This window comes from Somniosus microcephalus, chromosome 27 (genome assembly GCF_052327205.1).
Source record: "Somniosus microcephalus isolate GS21.2 chromosome 27, FLI_Smic_1.0, whole genome shotgun sequence".
NCBI lineage: Eukaryota > Metazoa > Chordata > Chondrichthyes > Squaliformes > Somniosidae > Somniosus > Somniosus microcephalus.
In genome coordinates, this window is record NC_141013.1 from 33090656 (window position 1) to 33104970 (window position 14315).

At 47.2% G+C, this 14315-nt stretch overlaps 1 protein-coding gene across 3 annotated transcripts in view; it reads right to left on the reverse strand.

Annotated features, from left to right (window-relative positions):
- Positions 1–8137: 8137 nt before the first annotated feature.
- The window catches only part of LOC147100112 (multiple C2 and transmembrane domain-containing protein 2-like), a 538576-nt gene continuing 532398 nt past the window's right edge, over positions 8138–14315 (reverse strand). For all 3 annotated transcript variants that reach the window (XM_085968827.1, XM_085968825.1, XM_085968826.1), the window contains exon 23: positions 8138–9870. In XM_085968827.1, coding sequence (XP_085824953.1) covers positions 9802–9870 — 69 coding nt within the window. In that variant the 3' untranslated portion in view covers positions 8138–9801. The remainder of the gene's footprint in view (positions 9871–14315) is intronic.

Sequence of the window (14315 nt, forward strand, 5' to 3'; positions counted from 1 at the left end):
CCTTGTGGGGGGTGGGGGGGCGGAAACTGGCTCGCTGAAGGAATAGAACCTTCTAGAAAACCACAAAACATCCTTTTCTGCACCGTACTGAGCCGCTGCTTATTCCAAAGATTTTTACAAATAATGCGGAGACCGGATTTTGGAAAATCAATTGTTTTCTTTACAAAAAAAAAGGTTAAGGAGGAGGTTGAGAATAAAGGAATCTCTCTCAATGGATGTGCAGCTTTAATGTTGGAGATTGTGGAGGAATCTGTGACCTGTTCATCTGCACTCTTGGATAGAAATGATCCAGGAAGGTGGGGGAGGCGGAGGTTGATGATAAAGGTTTAATTAGAACGCCAGAGACAGGATGTTAAAAATAAAATTCAATTTTATTATTTGTACAAATTCGCCATTCATTATAAATTTCAGAATCATTCATTACAACATTTATTTCAAACATTTGATTACAATTGTGAATACTCAATTATTAAAATGAAACGTAAAAAGAATGAGAGCAAATTATCCATGCTACGATTTTTACAATGGGTTGCTATAAGTTTTACAGCTAGTAATTCCACTGCCATAGAAAATTCAAATTTTCCCTCATAAATAATTAAAAAAGAAATATACAACACCAAGTGTTTTTTTTTCTGCATTGTGCAGGCAATTTACTTCTACTGCTACTAGCAGAACAATAAATGACTCAGCATTAATGCTGCCTAAAATGTCTGCTATATTTGCCTACATAACATTGACTGCACTTCCAAAGTAACTTGAGTGTGAAGCACTTTAATGTGTTTCTGAGTGATGTCAAAAGGTGCTAAATGAATGAAAAGCTTTTTCTTTTTTTTTAAGAAATATTTATCTATCCACAGCATTGCCAACACTCAGTTTTGATCACAATTTATTGATATGTATTATTGTTTTAATGGGGACATTTCACGGTAATAGAAAGTAGAGAATAATGTCTCTCCCTTCTGTTCTTATGGGGGCGATTTTGCCAGCCCTGGGGAGGCGGGACTGCTGGGAACATGGCAGAATCTGGGGGCAGGTACCCATCCTGCACCCAACCCGCCTCCGTGTCATCTTCCCAGGAGGCGGGTACCCGACCCGTGCTGGGAGCCGCCTCCTCGAGACGGGAAGGGGGTTCGTGTCAATTAACTGTCTGTTAACAGGTAGTTAACAGGCAGTTTTTTGGATAATCCCTATTTTGAGCCCTAAAGTGTGGGCTTCCCGACGGCTCCGAACCTCGCCAGGGTCAGCGAGGCGAGCCATGGGTCTGCGGAGGTCGGAGGGGCCGAGATGTCCGGTGTGCAGGTGAGTGATGGGTGCATGTGTGCAGAGGTAAGTGTGTGAGGTGAGTCTAAAGTGTTTTAAAAGCTTTACTTACCTTTGCTTCTTCCTCCAGGCTTCAACCCTTCAGGTCTCGGGAGTCCCTCAACTCACCAGCAGAGAAAGCAGAATGGCTGCTGCATTCTCAAATGCATCAGCCTTCTGCTTTCTGCTCAGGACAGATCTCTAAGTAAGCCTGTGTCCCAGGACTCAACTTAGAAGACAGATTGTCAGTGTTTGACAGCTTCACAGAGCTCTCAAACGATGACAATTCATCTGTCAAAAGGTCACCAGTAACCGGCTTTCCCTCAATTGGCCTGCTAAGCCTGCTGGGCGGGCTTAACAAGGTCAATCAAGGGAAAATAGCGTGGGTTGGCCAGACGTCGATGGAGGCGGGACTAAAACCCGACAAGCGGCAGTCCCGCCTCCAGCACGTCCCCATTGATAAAATCACCCCCTGTAAATCTCACACATTAAAATAGTGCGAAATCGAAATCGCCCCACACAATATATCCCATGTACGGACTGGTGTCTAAATAGAGGTTCCAGGCTGTAATTGTGGCTGCAAGTTGTAAGGTGTGGAGCTTCTATCAATCTGGCTTCATCTTCACCAGGTAAAGCCTGACAAGAAAGGTAACAGGTCAGTATTACCGGGTCAGTTGGCCTTCCCAACTCCTCTCCTCTCAGCCAGAAATAAATTTGGTGCGAAGGCTAAAAATGGTAAGCACCCATAATCTAGCAAGAAAACATTATTTTTTTCAGAGATGTAATATGGCAACACAAATGCTTTCTTAATTGAATTGCTGAATGGTTTGATATTCCATCCACATACTTCATTGTTGGATATTTTGGGGTAGACTTTCTGTTTTGGGGACAATTGGCGATTCCGGCATAAATTGCACCCATTTTAAAAAGTGGTTTTCTCCAACTGTCTCCCCCCAACCCACCCACCCCCACCCCCCCAACCCACCGCCCCCCCACTTCCCAACCCCCAACCACCCCCCCACACCCGCACCCACCCCCCCAATCACCCCCCAACCGCCCCCCACCCCCGCACCCAGCTCCCCCAAGTTTCCGCTCGAACTCATTTGCATATCGGCGAATGCAAAATGTGCCATGAACCAGCGCAATTGGGCAGCGTTTTAAAACACAATTTCTTTTTAAAAATTGCTTTAAAAATAATCCTTGATATATTTAAGAGTGGTGACTTGGTGCAGTTTGATTAATACAGCTGAAAATGGGTTTATCACAAAAAATAAGCATTTTAATCATAGGGGGTGATTTTGCCAATGGGGGCGCGCTGGAAGCGGGACTGCTGCTTGTCGGGTTTTAGTCCCGCCTCCATCAACTTGTGACCAATCCACGCTATTTTCCCTTGATTGACCTTGTTATGCCCGCCCAGCGGGCTTAGCAGGCCAATTAAGGGAAAGCCGGTGACAGAGAACGTCAGCGTATGACATTTCATCTGTCAAAAATTTTTGACAAGCTGTCAAACACTGACATTCTCTGTTGTTTGGTGAATTTTTGTACTCAAGACTCACCAAACCTATTTCCTGAGCAGAAAACAGACGGCTGTTGCATCGGAGAATGCAGCAGCCATTCTGTCATCTCTGCCGGTGAGATGCCGGAGCTCCACATCCCCAACTCTTGAAGCCTGCAGGAAGAAACAAAGGTAAGTAAACTTTTTCTAACACTTTTCACTCACCTCACATACTTACCTCTCCACACTTGCACCCATCACTTACTTTCACAGCACACCTTTGGACCCTTCTCACCCCCGCAGACTCACTGCTCGTCTCGGTGACCCTGGCAGGGTTTCCCGACATCGGGAAGCCCGCGCCTCTGTTGGAAAAATGGGGATAATCCTCTTAACTGCCTGTTAACTACCTGTGGCTGTAATCCCCTTCCCGCCTCCAGGAGATGGGACCTGGCGCGGGTCGGGTACCCGCCTCCTGGGAAGATGGCACGGAAGCGGGTTGGGGGCGGGATGGGTACCCGCCCCCAGATTCTGCCACTTTCCCGGCAGTCCCGCCTCCAAAAGGCTGGCAAAATTGCCCCAATAGTGTCTAGTCCACCACCTGTGAGTAACCCGATTTTAAATGACTTTTAAAACATATACAGTATTTTACAGTACAGGTACACTACCCTTTATCCGAAAACTTCGGGACCAGCCGTGTTTCGGTTTTCGGAAAATTTCGGATTTCGGAAGGTATTTTATAAGACTGGGAAATTTGTCGGGGGTGGGGGTCGGCAGGGGGTCGGGGTCGGCGGGGGGGTCGGGGTCGACGGGGGATCGGCGGGGGTCGGGGTCGGCGGGGGGGTCGGGGTCGTGCACACGACTTACGCTGAACGAAAACACTTTCGGTTTTCAGAGGTTTTCTGTTTTCGGAAGTACGGATAAAGGCTATCCCTTGTCCGAAAGGGTGGGGATCGGGGTCGGCGGGGGTCGGGGTCGGTGGGGGGTCGGGGGTGGGGGTCGGCGGGGGTGGGTGTCGGCGGTGGGGGTCGGCGGGGGTCTGGGTCGGCGGTGGGGGTCGGCGGGGGTCGGGGTCGGCGGTGGGGGTCGGCGTCGTGCGTACGGCTTATTCTGCCCTGCTCAGCGTAAGTCGTGCGCCACTCTGGTCTTGTCGTGCGCACGACTTACACTGAACGAAAAAACCTTCGGTTTTTAGAGGGTTTCGGTTTTCGGAAGTTCGGATAAAGGGTAGTCTACCTGTATTGTGATAGGGTGGAAGGCAGGAGAGATTGACTGACAAAAGGGATGATGGTGCAAGGCAAAAGCAGAGGTAATGGGACAAGTTAAGAAACAAAATATGACTTTAGATGAGGTGTAAATGGAGAAACTCTTTCTCTCTCCACAGATGCTGCCCGGCCTGCTGAGTGTTTCCAGCATTCTCTGTTGTTATTTCAGATTTCCAGCCTCCGCAGTATTTTGCTATTGTACAGTATTTTCTGGTTAGATTGGGGTAATCAATTCCTTAGTAAATTCAAAAAGAAATTCATTCAAAACCTTTGAAGACGCACCTATTAGTGTCCTTATGCCCAAAAGATCCAGCCTAACTTTTGGAGCCTCCTCGAAGGCCCGCAAACGAGCGCAGTTAGCAGAAACTCGCCATGGTGATTAATTCACCCTGGGGGACGTGGCCAATTTTGTGGGCAGAGCCTGCTTCTAGCGTGATGTTTTTTACACTAGCGCAAAAATATCGCGGAACACAACTTGTGCTTAAAATTCCACAATCTTTTGCGCTGGTTTCGCTAATAGTGGGGAAATTGTGCCGAAAAATACAACACAACCGAGCGGAAACTCCATGCCTTTAGCTTGTTTGTTGTGGTATATTTTTCTAATATGATGTACCACCAACAATTCTATCAAATATAAAAATTTATAGGGTTCGCTTTTCTGTACCAATGGGGAGCCTCACCCACAATTTCCATTAGGTGTTAGCCGTGGCTCAGTCGGTAACACTCTCGCCTCTGAGTCAGAAGGTTGTGGGTTAAAGTCCCACTCCAGAGACTTGAGCACAAAAATCCAGGCCGACACTCCCAGCGCAGTGATGAGGGAGTGCAGCGCTGTCAGAGGTACCGTCTATTGATGAAACTTTAAACCGAGGCTCCTTCTGCCCTCTCAGGTGGATGTAAAATTGACTTATGAGGAGAGATTGGGTCGATTGGCCTTATACTCGCTAGAGTTTAGAAGAATGAGAGGGGATCTCATTGAAACTTATAAAATTCTAACAGGACTAGACAGACTAGATGCAGGATGTTCCCGATGGTCGGGGAGTCCAGAACCAGGGCTCACAGTCTAAGGATAAGGGGTAAGCCATTTAGGATGGAGATGAGGAGGAATTTCTTCACCCAGAGAGTGGTGAACCTGTGGAATTCTCTACCACAGAAGACAGTTGAGGCCAATTCATTAAATATATTCAAGAAGGAGTTGGATATATTTCTTAAGGCTAAAGGGATCAAGGGATATGGAGAGAAGGCAGGGACAGGGTACTGAATTTGGATGATCAGCCATGATCTCATTGAATGGCGGAGCAGGCTCGAGGGGCCGAATGGCCTACTCCTGCTCCTATCTTCTATGTTTCTATCCCATGGTATTATTTCGAAGCATGAGCCCCGGTGGCCAATATTTATCCCTCAATCAACATCACAAAAACAGGTTATCTGGTCATTATCACATTGCTGTTTGTGGGACCTTGCTGTGCGCAAATTGGCTGCTGGGTTTCATTACGTTACAACAGTGATTACACTTCAAAAGTACCTCATTGGCTGTAAAGTGATTTGGGGCATCCTGAGGTCTTGAAAGATGCTATATAAATGAAAGTTTTCTTTCTTTCTATTTCCATCAGCGGGTGTAAAAATTGCACGCAGCATTCCCAGGAATTTCCAATGTGCACAGTCAGCCTACAGCTCGTACTTGGAAAATAAGTTCCATAATTTAAACCTATAAAGATTGATTTTTTTTAAATTACCATCGGAGTGGAGCTCATTAGCTCCTCAAGGCTGGTATTGGCATTTGGGCCTACTTGCAGCCTGAGGCCTTTGCCCAGCCAATGGCACGCGTGGCACGCTCACTGCAGGCTGGAGCTGGGTGGAACTGGCTGGATTAAGGAACTGGCTAAAATTTAGAAAATTGATTTTCTTTTTTAAAATGATTTTTAAACTGCAATGCAAATAGATTGAAATTTACATTATCATTTCTAGAATTTGTAAATGTATCTGTGCGTTCAACCTCTTTTTGAAGTGAAACTGCCAGCGACCATTTCATGAACACCAGAAATGGCCAACAGGTAACGATCCATGAACATACCCAGCCAAAATCTGCATGCTGCTCAAACGGAGGCCCCTAACAGGGGGGCACTGCTGCCACTCCCAGTTAAAGGCCAATTGTCCACTCCATGCTGGGATCATGCAACAACGTTCCCATTCTCTGCCAACCTTGGAACGCTCAGGCCCCTGGCTGGGCCCTTGGCTGGGATAAACTGTGGCATGTTGTGCAAAAAGGACAATAAAATGGTGAGATAAAGCAAACACAGCTGCGATCCAACAATGTACTTATAATCAGAAATGGCTTGTAATAATAACAGAGAGGCACATCAGTAAAGTGGATTTTCTTCAAATAAAGAAGTGGATCAGGATGGCAGGCTTAAACAGGCTTCACAGCTTTCCTATGGGCTTCACCAACATTGCCCCAGTAATCATTTCAACTGCTTTTACACTGTGGAACTTAGCCAGGATGTGTATACAATATATAGGATTGCCAACCCTCCAGGGTTGTCTTGGGGTCTCCGGGAAGTCAAGATTAATCTCCAGGACACTGCTGCGAGCAGCACCCGGAAGAAAAATCATTGGAGCGTTTTTAAAAAGTGCTTTTTTCCCTCCGTTTTCTTTGTACACTTCCATTTCTCTTAGTTATAAAAATATTGGAGATGGAAAAAAATGGCGGTTTGACTGCCAGCCATCCAATCGGGTAATGAAGAGTCTGTTTGCTTTCCAATTGGGATGGGCAGGTGGGGCATCGCGCAGGTAGACATGTTGAACAACCATGGCGGGAGGGTGGGGGGGGCAGGGCGGTTGGAGGTCATGTGATAACCTCCTGGAATACATACACCCAACCAGAGTTGATGACGCCAATAATATACGCTGGCTTTGACAAACAAAACACTTTGAAGGTCTTGGGCTAGCATGGAGTGTTCCTGGGATTGCATCAAAATATTAACCAATTACTGTAACTTTGATTTTTTTTTGTGTAAATGATGCTTCTTCCCTTCTGTTTATGCTCTCCCTCCTCCCTCTGATTCACTGAGCAGGAGGTAATCAAGCCGACTTCTGCCGGACTTCTACCAATGCCGTGTTCTGAGCAGGCCATTAGGAGGTAGTCTCAGCCTCGGCCGTTCATTCGCTCTCCTTCAGCAGGTGACTTACCAGATTCCCCGGTTAAGATCAGGAATATGTCATGCGCTCAATGTCAGCGGGCAGGGAGAACCGCCCCTCGCCTCCCCCCGACAGTGCGGCACATCGAGCGGGTTTTTACAGAATAGCAGTGCCGCACGCTATAGGGTCATATAACCATACTCGCTCAGCGGGAACAGGGCGGGTTTGGTTGAGACGCCCATTTACCGCCCTGCGTTAAGTCAATGGAGCGTAAAACCAGGCCAGGTATAAAACGGGTGTCCGTTCCGAACCAGCCCCCTTCCCGCCGGGCGGGTTGGGTTAAGATTACCCCCCCATAACGCGATAAATACAAACACTGGACCTTGTGAAATAGCGACAAATTTTAACAATTGTCTTGTTCAAGTTTAATTCCTCGGCAAGTTCCAAAAACAGTAAAGGAATGGGGTTTCTTCTGGCAATACATGGTCCTGAGAGAGAACAGCACTGTGCAGAGCGAACACTCCACGGCACCACTTACACAACAGAGACGCCCCAAGTTACCAAACCCTTTGGCACAGTGACATCATCGGGACCTGATCTGCATTTTTAAACAGGACCCCGCTTCCCTCCTGCGGGTGTCCTGCTTGCCTGCTCGAAAGAGTAGATTACCATCGGGACACGGCAGGAAGGCAGCGGGATCAGAGAGGGATAAGTGACTGCCCTCATTTTAACTGTCCCCCCACCCAGTTTCTGCCAGGCCGGGGGGGGGGGGGGGGGGGGAGTTAAAATCGGGGGGCCCCATATCGTGGACAACACTGCTCCTTTTAAAATGAGGGCAAGTAAGGTGATTTTTTAGAAGTGCATGCAAAGAGTTACAATATTAATTGAGAGTGGCTGTGGTAACAGGCAAACCAAACATTCTTCAGACACTTAAAAGACTCCAGAGTAAAGATCAAAAAATGTTTATAATGCAAATAAATAGCTTGTAAATCATTAGCTAACAGCTGTTGGCACCTCAATTCCCATTCTCAGATGTAAAACTCTTGGCAGCACAGTTCACTGAGAAACCGAGGAAATAACATGGTTAAGACGGACATCAATATGACCGACAGCACAGTTTATCAACAAAGGCACTACTGATCTCTGAAACAGCGCTCGAAAACGTAATGCATTTCAAAATTTTGGTAAGTAACCAAATTTAATTGCTAACTAAACAAAATGCAGACTCTGGGACAAAGCAACTTTTAAAAAATGCAACCGGAAATAACTTAACACACAAATGAAATCTGACATTTTATAGTCCATCTTGGTCCTTTTGCTGTTTGAGAAATGCGCGGCAGTGGAAATCACTTTTGAAGCTGATGGAATTTCACATGGCACTGAACTGGCCGCTGTGTGAGGTGATGTCGTCAATGTGTCCGCGGTTACAGCCTTGCTAGGAATTCCTCATCGACGCAGTTTAGAATTCAACCCTGTGAGGCTCGCGTCCATGCTCCGACTGCCTGGTAACCTTCCAAGCTTGTGGGAGACCATGCCATCCGCCCATGTATTCGGGGGAAATCTGGGTCGCTGAGCCCGTGACTTTCCGTTCACGGGAGACATCGGGCAGCCCACCTGCGACTCCCCCTTGCCTAGGGCCAGCGAGCGAGGGTTTCCCGGACCCCACCCGAACTCGTAGAATTGGCACTGTAGACGATTTGCCAGTTTCTAAACTGGCACCGAGCAGCACCTTGCATTTTTATATCAATCCTTTAATGTAGAAAAACGCAGAAGGATTTAGAAGAAAAATCCAACCAGTGTCCATCCTCAATGAAAGCTTCGTTAAACTGTGAAGTGAAGTTTTTTAATCAACCTCGAGAGCTGTTTCAAAAACCTAGCGTATCTCTCCCAGGGGAGAGAGGCAGAGAAAGGAATTAAGGCAAGAGAAAGGGATGGGAAAGCAAAGAGGGTGAAACTGGTCTTTAGCGGCAGCGCGAAACAGGCAATTAGCGAATTGGGAACGGGGTGTAAAACAGGCGGCCGATTCACTATCGACGTTTTCACGCTGATTTACGACCAATTTCAACCCCAGAGAGTCAAAAGGATGAGGCAGATTTTTTTCCTAAAAAGAAAATTTAGGAAATGGGTTAAAAGGCGACAACTGGGGAGCTAGATTGTTGCCTTCACTGCCTTGGCAGTAATCTGGTGGAGCCATGGTGGTCCGTCCTTTATAGAACTTGCCTGATTCAATAGAATGAAAATCGGCCAGGGTTTACAAACGGCGGGCGCTCGGCTCCATCCGATTACTGGCAAGCGGCAAAGACACAAATCTACCCCACCGCTTCAGGACGCAAGGAAAGAAACAACAGATGGTAAAAGCAAAAATATCGCAAGGGACCTTAAATTGATCCAAACACCTTACATTCAAATTATGCCACTGAATTATAAATATTGCACATAATTCCACTGAATGGTATACCAAAGTCCTTTTGAAACCTCGGCTGATTAAGATGGATGCCCATACCCACATATACAGCATGTTCTAAAGTGGACAGTTCGAAGTGGGAACTCTTGAGGTTGCTCTCAGCCAAACAATCAAAGCGGTAGCTGTCCGTCCGTCTGCTCCCCAAGCTATGAATTGCCTTTCTTCTTCCTAACAGGAGTGAGCCCGTTGCTCAGTTTCAGCTCGGCGTGCTGCACCTGTTAAAACAAACAGCCATAATGTTCCAGTTAGGTATCCCACAGTACTGTACATGCTAACGGCTCCCCGAGGAGAGGCCGAGAGGAAAGCTCAGGAAGGTTCAAAGGTAATGAATCAGTTTTAGGGTAGGAAAGCATAGGCTATTAATTGCAGAAAGGAAGGCTTGACTCATGTTTGGACTGTAGAAGCAGGATCTAAGTTGGTTGAGCTGCTTGCGCGTGGTCCTGCCTCGATTTGGCATGCCCTGCAATGATTGGAAAAATCTGCAGTTGATTAGCAGTTTAAAAAAATAATTGTGTGGAAAAACCCAACTTTGTTAAATGTGTGACTCTACTTTGTTTGTTAATCTGTCATTTTTTTTTCATGTTTTCTGTGGGCCTTTTTTTTCCAGTTTCATGGATGTAATTAACGTAAGTCCTCAAAGTTAGCTGTGTTACTAACAAGAGTCTTGTGCCGCAGACGCAACTACACACAAGAGGAGCCTGATGACTTGCAGGAAGAAAAAGCCACATCACCGGAGCAGCTTGCGGTCACGTTGGAGGGTGAGGTCATACCTGGGGACCAATGTCAATCGAGGTGTCCTACTGTATGAAGAAAGCCCGTCTCTTCCTTGTGGATTCAGACTCCGACCCGGCGACAACAAAATGCAGGATGGGTTGGCTTGCTTCGTTCCAGAACGGCTAGCTGGCGCTTTACCTCGCTGACCTGAATTTCAGTCACCGCTAACTACACACTCCGGGCCATGTAGGCGACATGGAAGACTGAGACAACTGGACAATTACCACAGCCAGTCACAGAGCAGAGGGAAACAATGCTCTCTGTCAAGAGTTTGCAGGCCAGATTAGACTTTATAACAGGAAACTCAGGTGGGGAGGCAGTCGCATGAGGTGAAGACCACCCGAGGTTCTCTCCATTTCAATTAGAATGATACAGCACAGAAGGAGACCACTCGACCCATCGTGCCTGTGCCAGCTCTGTGTAAGAGCGATCCAATTAGTCCCACTCCGTAGCCCTGCAAATTTTTCCTTTTCAAGTATTTATCCAATTCCCATTTGAAAGTTATTATTGAATCTGCTTCCACCGCCCTTTCAAGCAGTGCATTACAGATCATAACAACTCGCTACGTAAAAAATTGTCTTCTCCACACCCCTCTGGTTGTTTTGCCAATTATCTTAAATCTATGTCCTCTGGTTACCGACCCTCCTGCCAGTGGAAACAGTTTCTCCTTATTTACTCTATCAAATCCCCTCATAATTTTGAACACCTATATTAAATCTCCCCTTAACCTTCTCTGCTATAAGGAGAACAAACCCAGCTTCTATCGTCTCTCTGCACAACTGAAGTCCCTCATCCCTGGTACCATTCTAATAAACCTCCTCTGCACCCTCTCCAAGGCCTCCCAAGATGAATGGGAGATAATTTGGGCAGTGTCTATTACGCACATGCAAACCTCCCCACCCGATTTTCCTCTATGTGCTGTGCCCAAGTCATCCTCTACATCCAAGCACATTAGATGAAAACGCTGCCCTGTTTGTTATAAATATGCATTTACACGTATGGGGGAAACACAGGGGGCTTGGGAACTTGAATGGTTCCATTAAAAAACCTTTGGACAGTAAATGATTATTAAAGGGCTATATGCCTATTCATTCCTGTCGAGGTCCTAAACTCTGGAATTTCCTCTCTAAACCCAGCCGCCTCTCTTTCCTCCTTTAAGTCGCTCCTTAAAACCTTCCTTTTTGACCAAGCTCTTGCTCAACTGTCCCAATATCACTTTGCGTGGCTTGCCATCAAATTTTGTCTGATACACTCCCGTGAAGCGTCTTGGGAAGTGTCTTGGGATGTTTTACTATGTTAAAAGTACTATATAAATGCAAGTTGTTGATGTTTAGAAACTCTGCAAATCAGAGAGTTCAACATTACCTAAAAAGTGTAATCCTGTAACTGAGCTTTATTTCAACAGAGCAGTGCAGTGCAATAATCATTCAATTTAAGAAGAACAGTTGAGCAATTCTTTTTGGTAACCATGGGATAAAGTTGCCAAATCCCGCTCGCCAATCACTGCTGTCTTCACTGTTCTACATTGGCTCCCGGTCTCCCAGTGCCTGTATTTTAAAATTCTCATCCTTATTTTTAAATGCCCCATGGCCTCACCTTTCCCCCGCTCTATAACCCCCTCCAGCCTTACAACCTCTGCCCAAACTCTCTGTTGCTCTGAATCTGGCTTCTTGCGCATCCCCTCGCTCCCTTCACCCACCGTTGGCGGTTGTGCCTTTGACCACGTAGGCCCCACACTCTGGAATTTCCTCCCTAAACCCCTCTACCTCCCTCTCCTCCCTTAACATCCACCTGCTTGACCAAGCTTTTGGTCACCCCTCCTAAGATTTCCTTCATTGACTGGGCGTCCATTTCTTCCTCACAGTGTCAACTAGTGGATCAGTTGGTAGCACCCTCGCCTCAGAGTCAGAAGGTTGGGGGTTCAAGTCCCACTCCAGAGACTTGAGCACAAAAACCTAGGTTGATGCTCCAGTGCAGTACTGAGACATTAAACTGAGGTCCTGTCTACTTTCTCAGGTGGATGTAAAAGATCCTATGGCTCTATTTCGAAGAAGAGCATGAGAGTTATCCCCGGTGTCCTGGCCAATATTTATCCTCAATCAACAACAGTAAAAAACAGATTAGCTGGTCATTATCACATTGCTGTTTGTGGGAGCTTGCTGTGCGCAAATTGGCTGCCGCGTTTCCCACATTACAACAGTGACTCCACTTCAAAAAGTACTTCATTGGCTGCAAAGTACTTTGGGACGTCCGGTGGTCGTGAAAGTCGCTATATAAATGCAAGTCTTTCTTTTCACTCCTTTGTGAATTGCCTCAGGGTGTTTTTCTACGTTAAAAGGTGCTATGTGAATGCATGTTGTTGTTGTTACGATTTAGAAATTTAAAATTAATGGAGAGGAAATCGTGCCGGCTGCTCATTGTGCCCAAATTCCCACAATGCACTCCTGCAGCGTGAAAGCCTGGGCCGGGAACACTAAATATTAGGAGTCATTTTACAACTTAAGCACCACAGGCGGGGAGGCAGAAGGATGTGGATTCAAGCCTCAGCCCAGAGACTTGAGCGCATAATCTAGGCTGACACTCTGAGTACTGAGGTGCAGCACTGACGGAACGCTGCACTGTCGGAGGTGCCGTCTTTCGGATGAGACGTTAAACTGAGGCCCTTCTCAGGTGGATGTAAAAGGCCCCGTGGGCAGTATTCGACGAAGAGCAGGGTGTGCTGGCCAACATTTATCCCTCAACCAAAAGCACTTAATTTAAAAAAAAACAGATTATCTGGTCATTTATTTCATTGCTGTTTGTGGGAGCTTGCTGTGCGCACATTGGCTGCCGCGTTTCCCTACATCACAGCAGTGACTACACTTCAAAAAGTACTCCATTGGCTGTAAAGCGTTTTGGATTGCCCGGAAGCTGTGAAAGACGCTGTAGTGTATGTAACCATCCCACCTTTAAGAGAACTATTTTAAGGGTTGCACTACTTTATCTTGGCTGCTGTATACTGTAATACCGGCAGTGACCACACCGGTGTATAAGTGCTGTGTAATGATTTATTGGGCAGTTCCGCCCTGACCTTCAACTAGTAAAGACCTGTTAAAGTTTACTCTTGTGGTCTGTGTAGTAATTCTCAATATAACACACAGACTTAACAATGGCGACGAGTACGATCTTACCCTGCGGCAGAGATACATCCAAGGCAGTCTAACGGGCGTCGAGAAGAGGCATCCGCCCTCATCATTCTGCTGAGAGAAGACTCGGGTCTGCAGAGCAAAGGAAGAAGGAAGAATTCCGATACGAAGCCTTCCATCAGCAACAGGCAGTGATCATCCCTTCTATCACGGTGGTGGGTAAGCCGCTCAGCGAGGAGCAGCAAGTCGGCCACGTTGACTGTGAGTAGGGGAGAAAATAGAAAAAAAAACCGGAGGATATAAGGGCGGAGAACTCGACCACGGCCGGGGAAAAGAGCCGGACAGAAGTCGGGGCCAGAGGCGCTGAGACTGGGGCAGCGTAGGGCACGGAAGCCACGGTGAATGCAAACGCAGCCGATGTGAGAGACCGGGCTACAAGCGGGAACGCAGCCGGTGTGAGAGACCGGGCTACAAGCGGGAACGCAGCCGGTGTGAGAGACCGGGCTACAAGCGGGCTGGGAGACGCAACAGCGTCGAGAGACAGCTCGACCGCGACCGGTGAAAAAGGCCGGGCAGCTACCGAGGCCGCGAGGCGCAGCGACCGGGACTGCGTAAGGCGCGGGAGAAAATAGCGGGCTGGGAGACGCAACAGCGTCGAGAGAGAGCTCGACCGCGACCGGTGAAAAAGGCCGGGCAGCTACCGAGGCCGCGAGGCGCAGCGTAAGCGCGGGAGAAAATTTAAAAAAAAAAAACCGCCGCGG